Source organism: Aedes albopictus, chromosome 1 (assembly GCF_035046485.1).
Source record: "Aedes albopictus strain Foshan chromosome 1, AalbF5, whole genome shotgun sequence".
NCBI classification, from domain to species: Eukaryota; Metazoa; Arthropoda; class Insecta; order Diptera; family Culicidae; genus Aedes; species Aedes albopictus.
The window spans coordinates 159347602-159371462 of record NC_085136.1 but is presented as its reverse complement, the minus strand read 5'-3'; the positions used below and the strand labels follow the sequence as shown (position 1 = coordinate 159371462).

Sequence of the window (23861 nt, the reverse complement as noted above, 5' to 3'; positions counted from 1 at the left end):
GTCCTTGGCTTGTTTCAGAAAAATCGCTATCTCCGCATATGACGGTCGAGGGCTACCCGGAGAGAAACGAAAATGTGCGGTATTAATTATCTCGCACATTTCGATTTTACCGAAGAAGCACTGACGATAGAGATGGGAAAACTGATTCAATTTTGAGAGTGAATCGCTACCGATTCACTCTCATAAAAGAGTCGACTCTTTTGATCGATTCAGTAACTCATTTCCGGGATTTGAAGAAAATGTCAATTTTCGATGTGAGCCAACTTCTTTTCGTACAAAATTCACTTGCATGGTATGTATATTGGCGATTTTCACAAACGTCTGAGCATAACCTAGTGAAATACAAGATTCGCAGGTTTTCGTTAATTTCTCCGAAGAATCGAATCGCTGGTGCGAGCCGGCCTATAATATAAGTATGGAAACAAAATTAATTGTCAAAGATTGCAATGTTCTGCGACAAATCATCATGAAGTGCGTAGTCATACTAACTCTTTTCGCAATCGTAATGAACATCATCGAATCGTGACTCTTTTGAAAAGAGTCATGGCTCATACACTCGTTTTTGCGAATCGATTCTTTGAGTCGATTCGCGAGTGAGTTACCCATCTCTATGACGAACGAGGCAACGCTGAACGACCGGGAGACTACTGTTCTATTCATAATACAGGTGGCTGTTTTCATCACATGCAATGATGGAGCGTCGGTGTTGACATGAACCCTTGGCGGAAGATTCCAAAATGTTGGTAAATTGGGCGGCACCAAAAAAGGTTACCAAAGTGCTCGAACCAGCGTTTCAGCTGCGCATCCGGGTCGGTTAACAGCTGTTCAGACGTGTCTTTCACGGGCATCGTAGAATTCATCTTATTTTCACTAAGGCGATGTGAAATATCGTAGAGGAGTCGAGGTCGCTGGTGTTGGCGATGTTCTTGGCTACGTCGGCTAGAGAGACCGCCTACGCTGTTTTGGCTCGTTTACATTAGCAATTCATCAAAGACAGTGCAACGTCTCTCTTTGCCCGGGCTCCGGTTTTGGCTCATTGTGTATATGCTCGCTCTATCGCTTCTTTGGCATTACTTTGCTCCTCTATCTTCCTATCGGTGTTTTTTTTATTCTTAACCACTTAACCTAATTTACAGCTCTATTGTCCACTGGGGCACTACATGAGCAATTTCAATTGACAGCTGTACTTACATTTTGTACAGCGCCTAGATTCTATTCTACTTTATCGAACTGGTTGCCTTTCTGCTGCTCTCACTTTTTTTTTGCTAGGTTTCTAGCTGCACTCTGAATAGAGTTGAAACCTCTACACTAGACCCGAAGATAGAAAAGAGTACGTAATCTTTCAGAAGCAGTTTGCCAGCCGTACGCGGAAAATGATATCCATTAAGACACTGTTGCAACTGACTCAGAAAGTTACGGTAGAAGATTGGAAAGTTTTCAATTGGTCAGTCAGTCAGGATTTGCCTATGTAGTGTGATGGTCACACGGTTTGTCTTTGTCTTCTTGTTTGATTTTGTGGTATGGTTAAATATGTTTTTCTCCTCGTTAAGTCAGTTGTCGTATGTTGTTTTTTTTCATCGAATCAATCGAACCCTGTATGTTAAAATATAGTCGATCCTGTGTCAAATTGTTTTCTTGATTTCGCTAATCGTTTTCTACTTGTGTTCATCTCGTGTGTCCTTAAATTGTCATCGGTCCAAAATCCACAGAAACATGTAACTGAACTTCTGAACATCTAAGAGATAATCAAAAATACGCCAAGTTGGTCAGTTGATTGCAATAAAATTTTAAAATAATAAAGATTTCATGTCAACTTTCATCCTGCTACAAATACTATTAAAAATATTCAAATTCGTTCAATTGTCCTATCGGTCCTACCTAGATGAACCATGTCATTTTCTCAAGCGTAGCCTAAAAATGTCAACCTAGTCATACACAAGTAACGTTGTTCAGTTAATATAAAGCAGTCAGTTTTTGTCCAAAATGTCACGTCGAACGCATTGACGTCAACAATGCGTTTAAGTGTTCGCACGTTAGCTTTGAATCTATCAGCACAATTAAGTGCTGCAAATCTCCTTCCCACTATTGATTCTTCGGACGATTTTTATTGCTTTATTTAAAGAAAATATGACCAACTAACATTGTAAAAATTCGAAAAAACGACTATGACATTAATAAATTACTATGTAATAAAAATCAACCGAGAAACGTGGGAAATAGAGCCCAAACAACATTTTGGAGTCAGATGGCTGTAAAAGGTTCCAAAACCTGTCACAAATCCTATACTTTTATTAGGATTTGTAACGATCATCAAACCTTCTCAAATCTATCCGACTTGGAACTATTGCTTGGGAATAGACTCTACTGAGCCCCGGCGGTTCCTCCTGTTTATCGAGCATGTCTGATGCATATGATCAGCCATACTCCATCTGCAGCAGCCGGTTCGTGATGAACCGTTGGAGGCGCATTAAAGTGTTAAAAAGGTGATATGTTTCACTAAAGAACACTACATTACAATAATCAAAATGAAACTCCTTCACTTTAATACCGTCAACCCCTGCGAACTTGGCCAGGGTGGTTGCCTTTCTGCTGCTTTCACTTTTCTACTTTATACCTGGCAGAATGATGAGCACAAGGATGATGATGGATGGCCGTTGTTCCTTTCCAGTCCGATTGGGGGTCCATTATGAGTAACAGTTCGCCGATATCCAGGTATCCGGGTGCGTTTTAGCCATGGGGCTCAGAAGAGGGTCAGTGTCAGTTGCTCTCGGGGGAAAAGCAACTGACGAAAAATTGCAAGTGTCGGGGCTGGGAATCAAATCCATGACCATCCGCATATGAAGCGAACGTGTGACCAACTACGCCACGAGCCCCGATCCTCTCGGTGTTATCTGACATTTTCTACGCTGTAACTTCCCGGAATATCCGCAGTACGATTCTCCAGCTAGTAAAAAAATAATAAATAATATCTTATTGATACTTACGTTCCTGGAACTCGCTCGTTGACGAAGGTTTTCTTGGTCGAAACACAGGCAGTGTTGTAACCGGTACATTCCCGACAAACGTTGCAAATCTAGAATAAACAATATGATTTTTTTTGCAGAAATTGAACCGGAAGTTCTTCATACCCTGCATTTTCCGTCAACGATGGTATGTTCATCAATGGGGCACATCGGTTTGAATGTTGGAAGCTTTGGCTTTGGATCGAAAGTATCATCTAAAAAGGGAGAAAAGTTAAAGCAATCGTTGCGCAATGACCTAATTGCTTCATACCGCTTCGATCTTTGGTGAACTTCCTTCCACATTGGCCCTTGTTGTTGAGGCCAAAAGTGTACAGCTGACCTTTAGCGTCCAACGCAACGCAATGTGCTTTTCCCAGTCCAACTTTCACGATGGACACCTCGCTGAGTCCAGTAACGATGCCCGCTGAATCACAGTAATTTGTATCCTTGCCGAACATGATCAGCTTGCCATCCTTAGTCACGAAAGCCGATGTTCCTGAAAGTGATGTTAGATATTGTAGAAATGACATGCATGGGTTATAATTCGACCAAAAACAGCCTTACCATTGTTGCAGGAAACGTGCGTAACGAAATACCCATCGATTTTGCTGACCTTCTTTGGTTTAACGGCTTTCAGCTGACGGCGATTTTTCGATTGTTCGCCATCTTCTCCTCTGCGGGCAGTGCCTACGCAATTAGAATCTTTGAATTAATTTGAGTCGAACGTCAATCTACGCTATCTTACCTGCAAAGTATACCGAGCCATCTTCATTCAACAGCAAGGCGTGGATCCCATCGTGCCCAACCGCAACCTGGGTGAAATTGGTCGTTTTCGAGATAACAATCTCGATCGGCTTCAAGCTAGGGTTCTTCCCGACCGCCTTCAAACCGAGGCTGGCTCCCTTGCCGTAGTAGTAAACTTTCCCGTTGCTTCCCAACACCAGACCGAACTCCTTGCCGCACGAGATCCCATTGAGGTGGACGTCGGTGGGCAGGGCAGGGACGAAACTGTTGCTCGAAGTTTGTATTTTCTTCAGTTGATTTTCGCTCAATATTTCCTCCTCGATGATGGAGTAACCCAAGGTGTGGAAACCGTTCTTCGCCAGTTTTAGACTGAGATCGAAAGCGAAGGAATTTTTCGAGTACAGTTGTTTAACCAACAGGTTGTCCTGAAAATGGTGGAGAAAAAGAAGCTGTTGTAGTTCAAATGATGAAATTGTATGACAGAGTTGTGAAACTAGTAGGTAAAGCTGTTCAGCGTTGGATTTTAGATCAAGAGCTACCGTACAGGATTATTTTCAGAACGGTTATCGACAGAACCAGAAAGACCTGTGACAGTGACAGCTTTACGCCAGCAAAGCCGCACACCTTCGTTGACGTTTCGTAGCTACTGATGAACATAGGCCATACTTTTGACTTGCTAGAAAACGAGCGGACTTTCAACTATCCCTGTCTTTTTTATTGTTCCGAAGTATTTTCTCTTGTTGCTTTTCTCTGTTTGCTGAAAATTCGCTAGAAGTGTTTCATCAGTATCTTCATCAACATCACTGTTGCTATCTTCTGGTGGTACCTGTTACTCACCTTACCAATCAGGCTAAGGCCGGGGTGGCCTCTGCTGTACATTATAGCCGCCTCCATTCCACTCGGTCCATGGCTGTTTGTCTCCAGTTCCGCACTCTGCGTAGGGTCCGCAGGGTCGACCCACCTAGCTCGCTGCGCTCCACGTCTTCTTGTACCGGTCGGATGACTCTCGAGAACCATTTTAGTCGGGTTGCTATCCGACATCCTGATGACGTGACCCGCCCACCGTAGCCTCCCGATTTTCGCGGTATGGACAATGATTGGTTCTCTCAGCAACTGATGCAGCTCGTGGTTCATTCGCCTTCTCCAAGTCCCGTCTTCCATCTGCACTCCGCCGTAGATGGTACGCAACACCTTCCGTTCGAAAACTCCAAGGGCGCGTTGGTCCTCTGCACGTAGGGTCCATGTTTCGTGCAATAGAGGACGACCGGTCTAATCAGCGTTTTGTAGATGGTTAACTTCGTGTTACGGCGAACACCGTCGATATAAATTCGAGGTGGCGGGCGAGGTGATTCCTCCCTGGTGCCCTTTTCCATCATGTACTTTGTCTTCGACACATTAATGACTAATCCGATTGGCCTGGCTTCACTCTTTAGTCGGATGTACGTTTCCGCCATCGTCTCAAATTTACGAGCAATAATATCAATATCATCAGCGAAACCAAGCAGCTGAACGGACTTCGTGAAAATCGTCCCACTCGTGTTTATCCCCGCTGTCCTTATTACACCCTCTAAAGCAATATTGAACAGCAAGCACGAAAGGCCATCACCTTGCCGTAACCCTCTGCGAGATTCGAAGGGACTCGAGAGCGTCCCTGATACTCGAACTACGCACATCACTCGATCCATCGTCGCCTTGATCAATCGTATCAGTTTATCCGGGAATCCGTATTCGTGCATAATCTGCTATAGCTGTTCTCGATCGATTGTATCATACGCCGATTTGAAATCGATGAACAAGTGATGTGTGGGTACGTTGTATTCGCGGCATTTCTGCAACACCTGGCGGATGGCGAACATCTGGTCCGTTGTAGCGCGTTCACCCATAAATCCAGCCTGATATTGCCCCATGAACTCTCTTGCAATCGGTGATAGACGGCGGCCTAAAATTTGAGGGAGTATCTTGTAGGCAGCGCTCAGTAGTGTGATCGCGCGGTAGTTCCCGCAATCCAACTTGTCGCCCTCTTTGTAGATGGGACACACGATACCTTCCATCCATTCTTCTGGTAATACTACCTCCTCCTAAATCTTGGTAATGACCCAGTGTAGTACTCTCACCAGTGTTTCTCCACCGTATTTTAGAAGCTCGCTTGGTAGTTGATCTGCTAAAGCGGCTTAGTTGTTTTTCAACCGGCCAACCTCTTCCTCAATCTCTTGGAGGTCAGGGGCTGGAAGTCTTTCGTCCTGTGCACATACTCCTAGATCTGTTACCACGCCGGTACTTGCAACGTCACCATTTAGGTGCTCATCGTAATGCTGGTGCCACCTCTCGACCACCTCACGCTCGCTCGTGAGAATATTCCCGTGATTATCTCGGCACATGTCGACTTGTGGCACAAAGCCTCTGCGCGAGCGGTTCAGCTTCTCGTAGAACTTTCGTGTGTCCTTAGCGCGGTACAGCTCTTCCATCGCTTCGCGATCTCGTTCTTCCTGCTGGCGCTTCTTCATCCGGAAGACTGAGTTCTGCCTGTTCCGCGCCTGTCTGTAACGTGCCTCATTCGCTCTCGTAGGGTGTTGCAGCATTCTCGCCCATGCTGCATTCTTCTCGTTTTTTAACTGTTCACATTCGCCATCGTACCAGTCGCTTCTGTGATTCGGAGTTGCGAAGCCTAGTGCTGTAGCCGAGGTACTACCTACGGCGGATCAGATGTCCCTCCAGCCATCTTCAAGTGTAGCTGCGCCAAGCTGCTCTTCCGTTGGTAGGGCCACTGCTAACTGCTGCGCGTAGCCTTGAGCTACTTCTACGTTACGAAGTTGCTCGAAGTTGAGCCGCGGCGTTCGACTTCGACGCGTGGTGATAACTGTCGAAAGTTTTAAGCGCATGCATACAGCGACTAAGTAGTGATCCGAATCTATATTCGCACTGCGGTATGTGCGGACGTTGGTTATATCCGAGAAGAATTTACCGTCGATTAGAACGTGGTCGATTTGGTTTTCTGTTTGATGGTCGGGTGATCTCCAGGTGGCTTTGTGGATATCTTTGCGGGGGAAGAAGGTGCTTCGGACTACCATACCACGGGAGGCTGCAATGTTTACGCATCGCTGGCCGTTATCATTCGATACAGCGTGCAGGCTGTTTCGCCCGATTACCGGTCTGTACATTTCCTCCCTTGCTACCTGCGCGCTCATGTCACCGACAACGATTTTCACGTCGTGGACTCACTCGATCCATCGTTATCAGAATCAATTTATCCGGGAATCCGTATTTGTGCATAATCTTCCATATCTGTTTTCGATTGATTGTGTGTGATGTGTGGGCACGTTGTATTCGCGGCATTTCTGCAACACCTGGCGGATGGCTAACATCTCGTCCGTTGTAGCCCACCTGCTACCTTCCTTGGATGTGGTAGTCATTTCTCAGGTTCCCTCTCTGGAATCGCACCTTCCTCTCTATACTACCATCAATAGTTGATAGGACAGATATTTGAACTCTCGACTGTTTGATACATGGCTCCGTTTACGATAAATACTTACACTTCCAGAAGACGAACAAATGCAACAAATCGACTCGCCATCGGTGAACAGCAAACAATTGTTGCCATCCTTCATCGACACGGATGCCTGCGTTTGCACCGAACCGGTGATTTGAAGAGTTTCAGTGTCGACTATTAGAAGGTTATCCATGTTCCGTTTTGTTAATTTCTTGTAGAATAATTTGTTCTGCAAAATAATCAGGAAATTTAAGAGCAAACGACATTTTTTACTGGATAAATGATGGTCCTTACATTACAAAATCCTATCCACTCGTTCCGATCTTTGCCGAAATCTTTGGCGATGCCGTAGATGAATCCGGGCACCGTTCCGTTGAAACCGGACCCAATCTTCACCAGTGACCGCGCGATCAAGATGTAAATGTATCGCCCATCCGAAGCAATGCAGTTCGGGTTGAATACTTTTTCGACAAACATGTAGTCCTTAATGGTAAACTGTCGGAGGAAAAACATTTAGATTGATAAGCATTGTACATATGTTTTCCCAAAGATCGCACTTACGTAATCGATTAAACTATTTTGCGACACTCCGTAAGCGTAGTAATCCGGAATGTTCAGCTTGCCCAGTGCAACCGAGTGAACGCTACGTTGCAGTTTGATGATACTTTGCGGCAGCTGGATCAACTGGCCGGAGAGTATTTTCGGTGACATCAGAATGGAGGTGATGGCTTTCAGTAGCTTGCCGGTGTCCCCTTTGGCGATGCAGAGTGCCAGCAGGGTTGAGCAACTGATGGAAGACCAGTTGGCATCTTTCTGGTGAAGGCTAGCGTTGGCAGGTGATTGGCTGTGCATGGTGGCGAGCTCGAGCAGAATATCGTACAGTGAGTTGAACAGTTTGTCCGGTTCATTGCGGAAACTTTCGGGATCTTGACCTGCAATGGAAGATTGAAACGGTTGCAATACAGAAAGGCAGTAGAAATTGAGAGATTCGCATAGAAAGTTTTGTGGAAATTCATGAAATGCATTTTAAGACTTATAAAGTTTAAGCTGACATGAAAATTCTACAGCAAAATTCAAAACTATCTCCAAAGATTAACTGTGTTATAAATTAGAGGTAAACATCCGGACAGAAACCATGCTATGGCATATAGTCTAAAATGACTTAGTGTACTAGTTATATATGCAATATACTTGGCGTAAAGGATAAAGCTGATTGAGAAGAAGGCCTAAGGCAGGAAGAACAACTATTATAGTTTAACATACAGCAATAATAGTTTAGAAGTTTATAAATCGTTACTTAGATAACTGAAGAAATTTTAAGAAAGCCTATGCAATTATTAGACAAACCAATCGTACCCCGTGACGCTGTAGTTGGAATTGTACAGTATCACACAGATGACATATCATTCGAACATAGGTATGCCCTACAAACTATTGTTGGCCTTAGAAATGTTTGGTTTATGATCAAACTAACTAAAGCGAAAGCAATCACCATTGGAGTTTTCATTGATCAAGAACGAAGGTTAGAGGATAAGAGGTGATTAGATATCGCCCTAGTTCTAACCACAAATTATGTCAATTAGCAATTGGGAGATGCTACAGTGTGCTCTTGGCAACTTCCGGGAAACCAAATGGCTTCGAGGGTAGTACAGTTGTAAACTTAAAGCTTGACGATATGTTGGAAGGGTACCAAGCTATCGTACCCTGAGTTAACAGAAATACTTACCTTGAATAATATCATAGAGAGACTTCAATGCCTTGGTGCAAATTCTAGGATGTTCCGTTCTAGTTTCCGATATGATTTCAAATAAACTTTCCAAACCAGCTCCAACGATCTACAAAGATTTAAGTACATTACAATGTTATATCTAAATTGAAACTACAAGTCCTATACCTTAGGGACGTTAAAAGTCTGTAACTCTTCTGGTTCGAAGTTATCCTCGAAATCAAACTCGGGAACATCCGTATCTTTGAACGATCCGCCATCCTTAACTTTTTCCTTGCACGACAGGCAATTTTGTTCGTTATCATTACCGGAGTTCTGATGATAGCAGAATGATTTGACCAGCTTGCCCGCGGTTCCTCCCGGCAGATTCAATCTGGCGTTCTTGGTTTCAGCCTCCAGCACAATCGACCGGATCGCATTGTAGATGGCGAATTTGGACGCGTTGGGAGCGACCTCGATCCACGATGATAACGATTCGCCTTCCTGTTGTACCAAATTCAAATTAGTTTTCCCGCCAAAACACTTCCAATGCAACTAAAAAAAACTGGCATCACTGCCCGAACCAAAACAATCGATCAAAAAGTCCAATGAACTTTCTCACCCCCTTACACCACCCCGTTTGACAGCTCAAAGGGGGTGGTTGAAAATAAGAGGGTGAGAACTAAGTTTAAAAATGGCGGCCATTTTTGCAACAACATTAAAATTGGAAAAATACGCCTTACCAGAGTTACCTGAATACTACGTTCCTTACGCTTAATTTTATCATCCTTACATTTCCTGAAGCATATTTAAACAAATGAAATATGTGTTGTGTCGCAGATGAGGGGTTAGTTATGAAATTTAAGGATAGGATTATTTGTACAAAGGATTCCAGTCCTCCATTGAGGAAAATACCTGTTTGCGAGATTTCTAACGAAAATCTCATGAAAACTCTCACTATATCTACCAGCGTCTAGTAGTTCCATCATGACGAACACACTGGGCAACCATTCGGTAAGGAAAACTTCAAAAAATCATCACTTTTCTCAAATTTTCCACGGACGAAAAATTCCGCCGTTGCGAAGTCCTGCGAGTATTTTCACACTTTTCCAGCTTCGTCGAGTGAATCGATGAAATTTGAAAAATCAATACCGACAAAGCTGCACGGTCCGTCAAAATCAGCTGGCCGGATAAACAACAACAAACGCTCTGATTGGTCGGCTGGATGTAAACAAATGCACGTTGCACAAGCGCAGTGGGGAAAATAGCACGTGCTTTTTTGAAATTTTAGATTCCCTGTTTTGAATGTAATGCAGCTCTACACGTTACTGCCACTGTCAGTTTGACGTTTAGCCATATTGGTTGTGATGTACTGAATATGGTGCGACAGTTTTAGATTACTGTACGCACAACATGGATTTCAAGCAACTTCAAGCGCGAATAACCAAGCGAATAACTAAGATGACAATATAATTTTTCCTTGCAGTGCAGAAAACAGAAATGTAAATAATTTTTATAACAAGCCTTAATGGCGATTAAGAAATACATAAAAATACATAATAGTGAATATCATTTTACATATGTACAATAAACATTTTTTGATTGAACTGTTGTTAACAAGTATGTTGAATCAACAAATAAAACAATACTATTATTATTGTACTTACCTAAATTAGAAAGGAATGCGTTGAAGTCCCGATTGTCAGATCAGTAAAGATGGCTTTGGTCATGTTTAATCGAAGCTGGAATCATCATCCACCAAACATATTCGAAATAGTTCGGTAATATAGAAGAATACACTGATCGATTGATGAGTCTCTTTGGATTGCTACAGCATATTCCTCGACTTTATCCGATGATTTCCAGGACGGGACCATATTTTCAACAGGCATTTCTCGCAAAATTGACTCGCCATATCTGCAAATAAGGTAAGTTTTCATTAAACTGCCCAATACCATCGCATAAGCGTTACTCACATCACCAATACCATTACTAACAATACCGGTTGTTTGTTTACATTCCAGAATACCGAAAAAGCAGAAAGCCGAAAGAGAAATTGATAATGAGCGATGTAAATACAGCACATCAGTCTCTTGTGGGGTCTTCCTAAACGCGGACGCAGTGAAGCAGCGATCATTTAGATACTTACTCATACCGTAGTCTGTAGCCACGTCGTCGATCAGATTCTACGAAAGCAATCCATGAAAATGCTCTCTGTTACTTGTATTGCTCCTGTAAATATTGCTGTAATAAAATATTGTAAGTATCAATAGTAAAACACGTAGAAATATTAAAAATTGAATAAAACATCCTTTTTATATTTTCCATATCGAAGGGGGAAAGCGCGATGAAGACCTGATTTTACCACTGAATGACTCCGTTAGTGCGACGCTGTCCACCGATCACGTAAGAAAAAATATCTCGTTTCTCTACTAGACCTTCCCTGCCTATGATCGCATAACTGTCCCATATGAATAGGAAACCCAGCAAATATGGGACTGATATGCGATCATAGGCAGTTCCTATAATACCCACCTACTAGATATTGAAGGTGTGATAAACGACGGGACCGATCCGATCATTATGGATGTAAATTTATTTCAGCTTTGTACGAAAACGACAATCAGCACGTGTGAGAGCTTCACCGAAAATAAAATCGTTCTGAATGGAAAGGAAGAATCGTTTGATAACCCTCGGCTGTTGCGTTGTCTCGAAGAAAGTGAGTATGCGAAATTAGACTGCTGCAAAAAAGGGGCCGAACTATTTGGGCGGAGCTATCGTCCCGAATAAAAATTTACATTAGCCCGGCATTTAATTTTGATTTCCACAACTACATCAAATTTTAACGTACTTCTGTCGTTGAACATTAAAGTAAATTCATTATTGATTGATTGATTTGTCTTTATTTAAGAGACTTTCAGCCCTTGGCTGGTTCGTCTCTTAAATACATTATGGTTTAGATGTGTTTATGTACCTTAAAACGGTGTAATTTTGACAATGCGGATAACTCTGATAGTGCACTGCATATTTTATTTTATAACTATGATGACTTTAATCAGTTAAGGAAAAGGGAAACGTAGATCAAAATGATACATGTGAAAGTCAGTTTCAGCGGTATTTTCATTACAATCAAGCTTATATAAAACTTTTTGGCAAAAAATAAAAGTTGCCGATAATTTCGTCATTTATCAAAAAAACAACAATGTTTTGTCTATATTTTCGACAAATGGGTACTTAGGTATTTTCTGTAGATTCATCATAGTAGATTATGAATATGTCATTGAAGCGTTTTTTTTTACAAATTGGAATCAATTTTGTAAATTATTGTGACAGAAATCTCCAAACATCCAGGGTGGCCACTCAACTCGGTAAAATAAATTCCCGGTTATTTCCCGGTTTTTCCCGGTACCTAAAAATTTTTCCCGGTTTTCTAGAAATTGATTTAAATGGTTAAATTCTCATTTTTTCTGATGGTTATTTTCTCATTTTTTCTGATTTTGTAAACAGTTTAACCTTACTGGAAGCGCACCATTGTCAAAGGTCTAACAATGTCAAAAAATATCATTCATCATAAACAACCCAAATGAAGTAGACTTTTGGCTCAATTGATCGCGTTCTAGGAGGTTGACAATTTAATAAATTTTACATTTATATATTTTTTTTTTATTCTCCAACAACATAACACCATAACTGTTCAATTTTATGCTTTAAGCTTGAACTGTTTAACGCTCAAAATGATATAAAAATACTTGAATGCGATTTTTTGTACCAGAAGTTCTTTTATTATGTGCAAGTTATCAACATTCAAAACTCAGAAAACGTTAGTAAAATCTCGAAAAAAGCGCAAACTTAATCATGCCTAACAATTAGAAGCGAATGAGCCCTGCTATTAGAGCATCTTTGGTGGAAAAACAAAATCCAATATAGGCCGCATTTAGTAAGAAACCCATATTTTCTCTAGTCTTAAAAACTCAAAAGGGGTACTCACTAAACAGATTAAATTGCTGCGTAAGCCATGATTTTCTGCTTATTTGAAATGTTTCATGATTTTGCGAATAAAATAATCAAAGATTGCCTTGGTGAACGCGACGTTTAATCAGTTTAATCAGTTAACGCTGTTAAGTGAATCCCCCTAAAATATTTATCAAGAAAGTATTTTCGGAATTTTATACATATTAGATATGCTCTATTCAAAGTTAGGGTAGAGATTTCTAATAGAAATGCCAAATGAAATTTTTGAAAAAAAAAACTCAAATCAATTTCTCGAGAATCTGCTGGAGCAATCCCTGGGAGATTATTCGAAAAATCTCTTGAAGAAACTTGTAAAGGTAATCTGGAATATAAAAACTGTTTGTGGAATCTCTGGAATAATTATCAAAGGATTCCTTGATAATGTTCACGGTTGAGATGCTTGACAGTATACTAATGAAAGAGGGACTCCTGAAGAAATCCATGGGAGGATTCAAATAGGTAAAATATAGTTGGAATTCCCAAATAAAATACTCCAAAAGTATTTGACGAAAAGCATGTAAAATCTTTATATACGTCTCACGGTGTCAAAATTTCGATTATTATCGAACATTCATGTACCTCGGATTTTTCTTCGAAAATGATCAGTATTTGGGCTATGTATTCATAATCGGAAAGCTAGAAAATATTTCATCGGCGAAAATTTTTCCATACATTTTGTATGGGACGCTTTTTGGGCTAAAATAGTAATTATTGATTTTTAGTATGGAAAATAGCCAAAAACTCATCTAACTCAAAATTTCCCCGATAGAATATTTTCAAATTTTGCATTTATACATTACAGCCGAAATTCTAACATTCTATGAAGAAAAACCCGAGGTACATGAAAGTTCGATAATAATCAAAATTTGGACACCGTGCGTCTTTAGAAATTATTTATAATTTTATTAATAATTTTCTTGAAAAAAAAAGAAATTATTGGTAAAACTGCTTGATATGGTTGAATTGTTTTGTAAAAGTTACTTGTAAGACGTTTCAAGAAATCTCTAGGAAAATATCTTGTTAAATCTCTTAATGAATGTTTGGAGAAATCTCTAGGAGAATATGCGAAGAAAACCTTGGTTTATCATCAAGAGAAATTTTAGGCAACCTGGAAGAATCGATTGTATACTATCTAAAGAATATGTCCAACATGGAATACTGGAAAAAATGTCAAGAATGAAATTCTTGAAGCCGATTGCTTTAACAGAATTTTTAAAATCATACACATTTGTAATTGTAAAGGAACACTGCGGTAAAATAAGGTATTTTTTTATTATGGCAATATTTTTTTCTGTAATGATACAATACACTGACTGTCCTACCCAAGACACATTATTAAAAGTTTTCCATTTATACCTTAGCTTTTTCAAAAACAATTGTAAATCTCTACAACAGTTTTATTAACAAAGTCCAAGATCTAAAATCAAAATTTAAGAAAAATCTAAAATAAATCTTATGATTAAGTTTTGACCTCTGCATCTAGTATCTGCGATATAGTATCTTTAGATTACAAAAATATTGATCATGTTTAAGAAAAAATAATGATTTTCATGTAGATGCAATAGAAATTATTATCCTGGACCTTCAATTTTAAGGGTGGTTTATGTTCTAAGCAAATTCCCGGTTTTTCCCGGTTGTTTGCGATTCCCGGGTATTTCCCGGTTTTCCCGGAATTCCCGGTTGAGTGGCCACCCTGAAACATCGGTAAACACCTAAAAGCATACAAAGTTCTTGTAATTTTATGTAGTTTAAAAGGTGGTATCACATTTCCCGGAATGCCACTTCCCGGAATGCCATTTCCCGGAGTGACATTTCCCGGAATGACATTTGCCGGAATGACACATTTCCCGGAATGATCATTTTCCCGGAATGCCAGTTCCCGGAATGATTATTTTCCCGGAATGCCATTTCCCGGAATGCCATTTCCCGGAATACCATTTCCCGGAGTGAGATTTCCCGGAATTACTAATTTCGCGAAATGGGGTATCAAGTCATCAGGGAGTTAGCGAGCTAGGTCATTCAATTGAATTACCTAAATTCTAAGGACGGACATTGAGCAGTCTAGTCGAATAGTTTCATTTTGATATGTGCTCGAGGTATGTGCACCTTGGAAGAACAGCCTATTTTCAAAAGAAGGAAAAATCTCTGATGGGAGCGTTTGTGATGAGGCCAACATTACAGCATCATAGCATCCTAATTAAATGAATTGCTAATATTGTATACATATACCTCGAAAGAACAGCCTACCTTTGAAAGAAGGAAAAATCTCTGATGAGAAAGTTAGTAGTATGTATATGCATTTATGATAATCAAACCATTCAACTCGGCTGCTATACTGTATTGGCGGCCACTCTACTAACTCTCCCATCAGAGATTTTTCCTTCTTTAAAAAATAGGCTGTTCTTTCGAGGTGTATACTGCCCCCATTCGCATAACATTCTCATGTGAATAGGAAATCCATCAAACATGGGACTGTTATGCGAATAAGGGCAGAACACAGTTTCATAATAATAACATCCCATTAGGCTGGCCAGTGGCCGTCCTTGTAAAGCTGTGGTAGTTTGCTTCAAAATGAAGTACATGCTGACATGTTAGTTGCATTTTTTTTTCGACCTATAATGACCTATTCGGCCTATTGACACTTTCGTTGTGCTGTACCTCGGCTTAACATACTTCAGCCCCAATGATCCAGCATAATTCCGGGAAATGTCACTACGGGAAATGGCATTCCGCGAAATGTGTCACTCCGGAAAATGGCATTCCGGGAAATGTGTCATTCCGGGAAATGTCACTCCGGGAAATAGCATTCCGGGAGATGGCATACCGGGAAATGTGATACCACCGTTTGAAACTGTTGTTTTATATATTGGTTTATAAAAAATCAAAAACAACTTAATTGAAGAAATTTTACATGTGTAGCATATAGTCATATGTTGAAGTACCGTGATATTTTTACTCAGATAATGATTTTTGATAGCTAAAATCACTGAATTTTTGACTGAGTACTCCACAGTATGGGGCTGTCCATTAATTACGTAAGGGAATTTTAGCGATTTTTCGATACCCCCTCCCCCCCTTGTAAGATTTTTTGTATGAGAACCCAACAATTTTTGTATGGCGCGTAAGATTTCTCAAACCCCCCCTCCCTCCATAAACCCTTACGTAATTAATGGACAGCCCCTATCCAGTGGATCTCCATAAAACCATGTGACAGAATTTTGTTCAACAAATTTAAACTTTTAGTTAAATTACTTCAAAAATCAAAAAAATGAAGATGCCACTTTGGGGCGAAATTGATCAGTATACAATTAAGCATCGATTAAAAAGAAACATTTCCTTATCCACCTAATTTTGCTCTTCTAAACCTGAATAACGCGTCAAAACTCTTACAACTAGTGAATTTGACACTTAAATTTAATTTTTAAATTTCCACCTTAAAGCCTGAAGGTAGGCAATTTCCTTTGAAATAAGTGATTTCTGTTACAATAAATGACTTTTGTGTCAAAAAAGAACTTTTTTCAAACTTATTCATATTCAGAATAGCTTCATAACTATTCGACCAAGGTTCCACAAAAATGTTAAAACAAAAAAATTACGGGAAGTCCTAATGGCAATCGATTATAGAAGCAATGATGTCAGCTAAGTGAGAAAAACATTGCAAATTCTTAAAAAAATAAGACAAAACCAACTTTTTTCTAAACAAATAAAATCCTAAACTTATCTCTAGACATGTATGGATTAGATGAGGTAAGAAGATTGAGATCATTGCGACGCTTAGAAGTTTCTAGTATGCAATTACAATGTAGTACCCAAATGATCAATTTCACCCCGGTTTACGGTACTTAGGCCGATGCAAATATTATTTTCCTTTTATGTCTGAGACCTCTCATCGGATACGAGGGGGGGGACAAAAATAAATAAGGAACAAACAAAAACTATTGAAAATTTTAAAATTATACCAGCTATTGAAAAAAATATTTTTCAACTTTTGAAAAATAGTTCCTTGTAATTTTTTTTTTCTATTGAAAATGGAGTCATGAGCCGCCATGTTTTTTTTCGCCCCTTCAATATTTTGTGATTTTTAAAGGGTGACATAAAACAAATTAAATATTTGCATCGCCCTTATTTTAAAAATATAATACTAGGAAAAATCAGTGACGATTTCCTAACCTCAAATCTACCTGTTCAACAAGTGTAAAGTATTGAAGTTTACGAACACATTTGCTTGTAATTAGTAGAAAATAACGGGACTAGTTATTTTTGACCACTTTCAATTTGATTTTCATCGTACATTCCTTGCAATTGCCAGTTTTGGGGTCGTTGAACAGGTAGAAAATGAGGTTACGAGACGCCACTGGGAAAAATGGTGTTACATGGATAATATTAAGGAAATTTTTTGAAAATGCTATCAAAGTTATCCTGTTTTACGGTAACATAATGTATACATCAGGAAATTAAGGGGTTTTTGGTGTGCAAAAAGGTAAGATTCGTTTTTCTGGTGTATGTTGATGTAAAAAGATCAGATTCAGACGTTCGTTCGGCTTCCGTCCGTTGGTTATGATTGCGCTGTCGTCGGCATACAGCGCAAGGCTGCAACCGGCGGGGAGTTGTGGTACATCGGACGTTGTATAGGATAGGATCCAGAAGACTACCTGCGGCGACGACTTGGGCTTCCGAAATGGCACCTGAAATTTGTATTTGGAAGGAACGGTTTGATAGATAGCTCCTTACCATTTTCACCAGGTAGCTCGGGAAGTTCGCTTGCATCAGCTTGTGGACCAGTCCGTCGTACAAGCTGGTGGACGGTGGAATGTCCCTTGCAGAGACCGAACTGCTTCGGTGCGATAACCTGATGCTCGTCGATGTGTGCCATCAATCTTTGTAGGATTAGCCGCTCAAACAGTTTGCTCACTGCCGACAGCAGCGTGATTGGGGTGTAACTGGTTGGCGCTGTTGGACAGGGATGACTTTCCCTACCATCCACCTGGCTGGGAAGTATGCCAACTGGAAGCATCTGTTTGGCCTTTCGGCCAGGTTGGTTCGCCGTCGTTGCTTTCTGCGTTATTATTCAATCACTTAACCTAATTTACAGCTCTTTTTGTCCACTAGAGCACTGCGTGAGCAATTCCAATTGGAAGCTGTATGTACTTACACTTTGTACTGTGCCTAAATGTATTCTAATCTAATTCTGCTTTATCGAACTGAAACGCTGCTTTCACTTTCTACCCTATCATGGTAGAATGATGAGCACGAAAATGTTGATGTGTGGCTGTTGGTTGTTCCTTTTTCCAGTTCGATTGGGGTTCCATTATGAGTTGCCATTCGTCGGTGTCCAAGTATCTGGGTCCATTCGAGCCATGGGCTCAGAAAAGGGTCAGTGTCAGCTGCTCTCAAGGGGAAAGAGCTACTGATGAAAGTGTCTGGGCTGGGATCACACCCATGACAATTTGCTTATGAAGCATACGTTTGACCAATTGCGCCACGGGCCCCGGCTCATCGTTTGCAGGCGCATCATTTTGCAGGGACTTCGTCGAGCATGTTTCTGTGCCGTGGGCCTCACCGCAGTTGTTGCAACGGCTTTTGAAATGGTAGTTCCTCGTTCCTTGGCCGTGATACAAACAGTTGAGACACTGTGTCCACTAGTTTGTTTCGGTACGATTGCCATTGCACCATGACCTGTCCAACATGTTCACCTCATGCAACTTCTTAAGGTTGGTCTAGGCTTTTGGGAAGTGCAAGAGCTAGTAGGATTCGTCGTATTCCTCCTTACGCCGGATGACGTAGGACGTAGGCAGCTTTGGCGACAATGCCACGTTCCTCCTGGAAGCGAGTCAGGACGGTTTGAGGTAAACCAGCGGAAGACCTCGCAGCATCACCCAGTATATAGGAGATTGTCTAATTTGTCGTACGTATAGTACTCAAACCCACACTTTTGGAGGTGCTTTTACACCTTGTCGACGTCATCAGCAATGATGCAATTGATTTTGGTGTCGAAACGGGTGATTTTGTACGTCGGTACAACGCTGCACTTTCCCCATTTCTTCAGCCAACGTGCTGAAACTGACGTTTTTTACCACCAAAGGCGGTTGCTTCTTTGCCGTGGCGTCGACGCGACCGGGTTGGATGCTCCACTAGCGGCTTGAGTTCAGTAGACCGGTTGCGTCTTCTTCCTCTTCGGGGGGTTTCGCGCCGGAGAATCATCCGCATCCTGCGAGTCGGTCCTGCCGCGTCCTGATAATCACTAGCGATGGCGGGGATGAAATAACTCCCACGCCACGTTGAGGAAAGTTAAGGATGCCATTCATCAGTGCAAAAGCAATGAAGCAGCTGCGGAAAAGATGGTATTGCAGATAAGCTCATCACCGTGCTCCCGGCACTCCTCATCTTTGTGTGCCAACCGGACCACTAGCGAAAGGGTTCTTGTCCGTTAATCTTGCAACATGTTCTGCACACCGTATCCTTTCAGCTTTGGGTGTTTGAATCAAACTTTCTACCATCTTCAATTAGGTATCAACATTTTGTTTTATTCCAGTTAAAAAGAGAGCAAAGGCATCCAACAAATGCAAACCGGAGCTACTGGAATGGAAAGTGCACGTAAAGACTGAAAATAATTTTCCAACGGCTGCCGGTTTAGCCTCCAGCGCTTCTGGATACGCCTGTCTGGGTTAGTAAACACCATATTTATCATTTGATCTAAACGATTAGTCTACAACCTTATAGTGTACACCCTGGCCTGTCTGTACGGAATCGAAAACGAGGAAATCAGCTCCATCGCCCGCCAGGGAAGCGGGTCGGCTTGCCGTAGTCTACACTCCGGATTCGTACAGTGGAAAAAGGGCGAGCGACCGGACGGAACAGACTCAGTAGCCGTTCAGCTGGTGCCACATGACTTTTGGCCGGAAATGCGAATCATCGTACTGGTGGTAAATGACGCGCGGAAGAAAACTAGTTCCACTGGTGGAATGTCGACAAGCGTAAAAACATCCAAGCTGTTGAAGTATCGGGCAGAAACGTGCGTTCCCCAGCACACCACGGATCTAGTGGAGGTTTGTAGTCACGGAATTCTATGGAAACATGTAATGATATTTTTATTTTCAATTCCAATATTTTCACCCAGGCTTTGAACAAAAAAGACTTCGAGACCTTCGGCAAGATCACCATGCAGGACAGCAATCAGTTCCACGCGGTCTGCCTAGATACCTATCCACCGTGTGTCTACATGAACGATGTTTCATTTGCCGTGGTCAACATGGTGCATCAGTTCAACGCCCTGAAGAAGGAAGTACGGGTGGCCTATACCTTCGATGCCGGTCCAAACGCTTGTCTTTACCTGCTGGAGAAGGACGTCCCAGAGGTGCTTTCGGTGGTGAACAAAGTGTTCCCGAATGATAAACTCGGCGATCCGGAGTATATTAAGGGAATCGCTGTGGATTTGACTGAACTGCCAGCGGCAGATGAAGCATTTACTGCCAGTGGGAACAATCTCCTGAAATATATCATCAACACTAAAGTGGGAGAAGGACCGAAACGCATAGACTGAATGCAATTGTTAGTCTTACTCCAAATGTCATAAGTAGATAGATACCCAATCGAATAAATGGTGATGGATTGTATTATTTTCTAAATTGCAATAAAGCAAACTATTAAAAATACAAATTTAAACTGGTTTTTAAGTATACCTACATCTAAGACTAAAAGACCGAAATTCGACTGATTTGAACGAATAACGAATCAACAGATTCCAAAACTTGCACCAAAGATATTAATAAAAAGCAGTTATTCAGGTATACCTTGGTTTATTGGACATTTCAATTTTCGATTGGAAAATTACAATCAACGATCAAATCTGACTATACATGTCAATGGTTGCTCCTCCGTGATTGATCTGAGCTGGTACCAATTGCACTGAGATCCAAATGAATAAAGACTGGACTCGAAAAAAAATGAGACACAAAGAATAATGTATAACTTTTGATTGCGTGCACAAAAATAGCTGATTTTTTGGCCAGGAATAGTACATTATGTGTAGCTAATACCATAAAAATTTCATCAAAATCGGTTAAGTGTTGGCGGAGATATTGTCGAAACAAGAGACTTATTGTCAATCCGGTTGGAATCAAGACCGACATTTAATCAAAAATTGCCATTTTCTTGGTCCACAAGTGTCGCAACTGTTTCGCATCTAGTGCGCTGTGTTGCTGACGACAACGGGAAGGATGCGCACTACTTTTGACAAAAAAAAAACGTCGCGAGTTGGGTCGCGTCGCGACTTGATTGTGCGAAGTCCAGTTTGGTGGCGGCCCGACAATACCATTTGAGAATCTTGGGCCAAACAAACACTTTAAAAAATATCACATTTTTTACCTAAAACTGTAGAGCCAAAAATACTGAATCGATTTCAATGAAAATTTTTCTGTACGAAAAGTATGTATGTAGAATGTAGATGTATTGTGTCAAAATTTCATTCAATTTGATTTGACCTTTAAAAAAGTTATAGCCATATATTGCAGACTACATCTCAAATTGGACTATCACACTTTTTTTGGTACGCCTAAAAAGTGTGATAAAAGTGCACATTTGCCTCGTATCGTCTCGACGTCTTCGGTGCACTTGTTCCTCCATTTACAAGGAATAAGTGCACCGAAGCTCTCAATTTGATCCGACGTATCCCTGGGCTGTAATCGCACTTTGAAGGTGTGTGCACACTATTGTGTCAGTCCAATTTGGGGTGCAGTCAGCAATATGTCAATCAAAATGGCTGAAATTTTCACTGAGAACAACGATTTTACACTGTCAAAGTTTCAAAAAAAAAAAAATCGGGACAGTGTTGCCAATACTACAGTCGAATAATGTACACTGATTTTAAAATGTTAAAAAGTGCCCAAAATTTTAAAATCCCGTTTTTTTGTTTGAATTGTTAAAAAAAAGTACTAAACCGATTATAATAAAATTTTCACCACTCATTATGACTTACTTGAAGAACTTACAGTAGGGTGGCCCACACTTGTATGAAAAACAAAAATTTTGAAAAATGCCGAGTCTTACCTCCTAAATCAGTTGTTTTGGACTCCCAGAACCTCTGTTCAAAATTTCAGCAAAATCGGTTGAGCCTAAGGGGGCGCTCAAAACGCTTGAAGTTTGTATGGGAAAACTTGGCAAAATGCATGCAGAAATTTTAAGTTTTCGAACTTTGCCGCTAGGTGGCGCTGTAAGCGTTCAATAATCAAACCCTTTGGTATTATTGTAGGTGACTATATGCCAAAGAACTTTGTCGAAGACCGCGAAGTGATCCGACGGCTGTGAAAAAAGTTATACCCTAGGCAAAGTGAGGCAAAGTTTTGAGATTTCATTACTGATATTATTCCTTTAGGGTAAAAACACTAGATTTCGCCCCCCTAAAGCATTGAACTATCCAAATTATTAAGTTTCAACATATATTTCCGATAATATCTATGTTTCTTTGGTGATTCTTGCTAATTATCCTTAAATCAGTGATAACCGAGCTCAAAAGTACCATTAAATAAAGATTTTAATCATTAAAATAACATTTTTTAATATTGATTTGTGATTTATTTTTCGCCCCCCTAAATTCAATCTTCGCCCCACCTCCGCTCTAATTTTCGCCCCTACAGTTGCTCATAAATTTTCCTCAATTCGATCATGGCTATCGTTAAAATTTTATTGAATACGAATTATCCCGGCAAGCTTAGTACTGTCTTCTGCGTTTTTGAGTTATCCAAAGCTAGCTCCCAGCTGGAAAATCAAGAAAAAATGATTTTCCTGTGATTTTCCAAGCATATTATTCGCCTCCTTGGGTTTAAATTAACAGAATGAAACAATACATACACTGTGGTGCATAATTGATCGGACAAACGCCGATTTTCATACAAAATGGCCAAGTTTGAGATGCTGTAACTATGGTTTGCTTTGATGGATTGAGCTCAATTTTTGACACGGAACTACAAATATGCTGAATTTTGTGTATACAAAGTATAAAATGTTTTCGTTCACAGGTCTGCGCGTGGCAAGGCGTTGAAAATATTGCAAAAGTGATCGGACAGCGGCACTCGTGTAAATCAAAGGGGTACCGCTGTCCGACAAAAAGGTCACTTACATCTAGACTCCTCAATTATGTATTTAATTCGGTAAATCTGCGTCACGCAAACCAAAAACTAATGCCTTTTATACAAAATAGTAAACTATCCTCCAAAATAGATTGTGCGGACATTCCCTTATAGAAAACGACGACAGTTTGGAACGTTCGTCGCACGAACAGTCCCAAAAATCGCTCGTTTTTGCCATCACACCTGACTTCACAGTCAAATATGTCACGTGACAGATTGGCACGTGCTTCTCTGGCTGGCTCGCTCGCATTTCATTTTCGCTCTCTTCCTTTTTTGCAACGATGACAGCAAGACGTCGCATCAAAAATGAAGTAGTTTGTGTGATAGCAAGGAGACTCAATTTGACGAGAATCGTTGAAAATTACGTTTGAAATTGGGTGTCGAATCGAACTTCGAATTTAGTGGCCAAACATTACAGAAGACACTCATGAAATAGATTAGAATAACCACGTTTGCTTAAATAGTACATTTTGCCCCACTTTCCCCAACCTCACAAAGATCAACTTCACCTCATTCGATATCTCCACACCGAGTTCAGTACGAGAAAGAGAGGGGCGAAAACTGAAACACGCAATACGAATAGAACGAGACAAGGGATTTTGCCAGGGGCGAAAATTGGAAATAAAATTTTGTGCTCTAATTTTCGCCACCTATAAAAATAGCTAAAAATTGATAAGTTTTATTAATTTAGCTGAATAAATAACCTGCTGTGTATTCCTAAGACTTATATGATTATCAATGTTCATTATTTTGGGTTGGAAGAGTTGCCATCATTGCCATGACTATTT

At 40.7% G+C, this 23861-nt stretch overlaps 2 protein-coding genes across 2 annotated transcripts in view; one reads left to right on the top strand and one right to left on the bottom strand.

Annotated features, from left to right (window-relative positions):
- LOC109431372 (E3 ubiquitin-protein ligase highwire) overlaps window positions 1–10274 on the bottom strand; it is a 146459-nt gene extending 136185 nt beyond the window's left edge. The window contains exons 1-11 of the mRNA XM_062845647.1: window positions 9711–10274; window positions 9128–9442; window positions 8960–9068; window positions 7795–8165; window positions 7528–7728; window positions 7277–7462; window positions 3748–4171; window positions 3567–3704; window positions 3274–3498; window positions 3129–3217; window positions 2985–3073 (exon numbers count right to left, since the gene is read on the bottom strand). Of these exons, the coding sequence (XP_062701631.1) occupies window positions 2985–3073; window positions 3129–3217; window positions 3274–3498; window positions 3567–3704; window positions 3748–4171; window positions 7277–7462; window positions 7528–7728; window positions 7795–8165; window positions 8960–9068; window positions 9128–9442; window positions 9711–9884 (2321 nt within the window). The 5' untranslated portion in view covers window positions 9885–10274. The remainder of the gene's footprint in view (window positions 1–2984; window positions 3074–3128; window positions 3218–3273; window positions 3499–3566; window positions 3705–3747; window positions 4172–7276; window positions 7463–7527; window positions 7729–7794; window positions 8166–8959; window positions 9069–9127; window positions 9443–9710) is intronic.
- A 315-nt stretch (window positions 10275–10589) lies between these two features.
- Window positions 10590–20601, top strand: LOC109431404 (diphosphomevalonate decarboxylase). The gene is made up of 7 exons (XM_062845652.1): window positions 10590–10866; window positions 10963–11197; window positions 11274–11344; window positions 11543–11657; window positions 19482–19613; window positions 19670–19995; window positions 20067–20601. The coding sequence occupies exons 2-7, from the start codon at window positions 11140–11142 to the stop codon at window positions 20487–20489; spliced, it is 1125 nt and encodes a 374-aa protein (XP_062701636.1). The 5' UTR covers window positions 10590–10866; window positions 10963–11139; the 3' UTR covers window positions 20490–20601.
- The last annotated feature ends 3260 nt before the right edge of the window (window positions 20602–23861 follow it).

Bases quoted from the DNA above. Each gene is read 5' to 3' on its own strand.
- LOC109431404 (XM_062845652.1), top strand. From the start codon at position 11,140: ATGAAAATGCTCTCTGTTACTTGTATTGCTCCTGTAAATATTGCTGTA. The intron at 11,345-11,542 runs GTAAGAAAAAAT...AATTTATTTCAG, and splicing joins CGACGCTGTCCACCGATCAC to CTTTGTACGAAAACGACAAT. The intron at 11,658-19,481 runs GTGAGTATGCGA...GTTTTATTCCAG, and splicing joins GTTGCGTTGTCTCGAAGAAA to TTAAAAAGAGAGCAAAGGCA.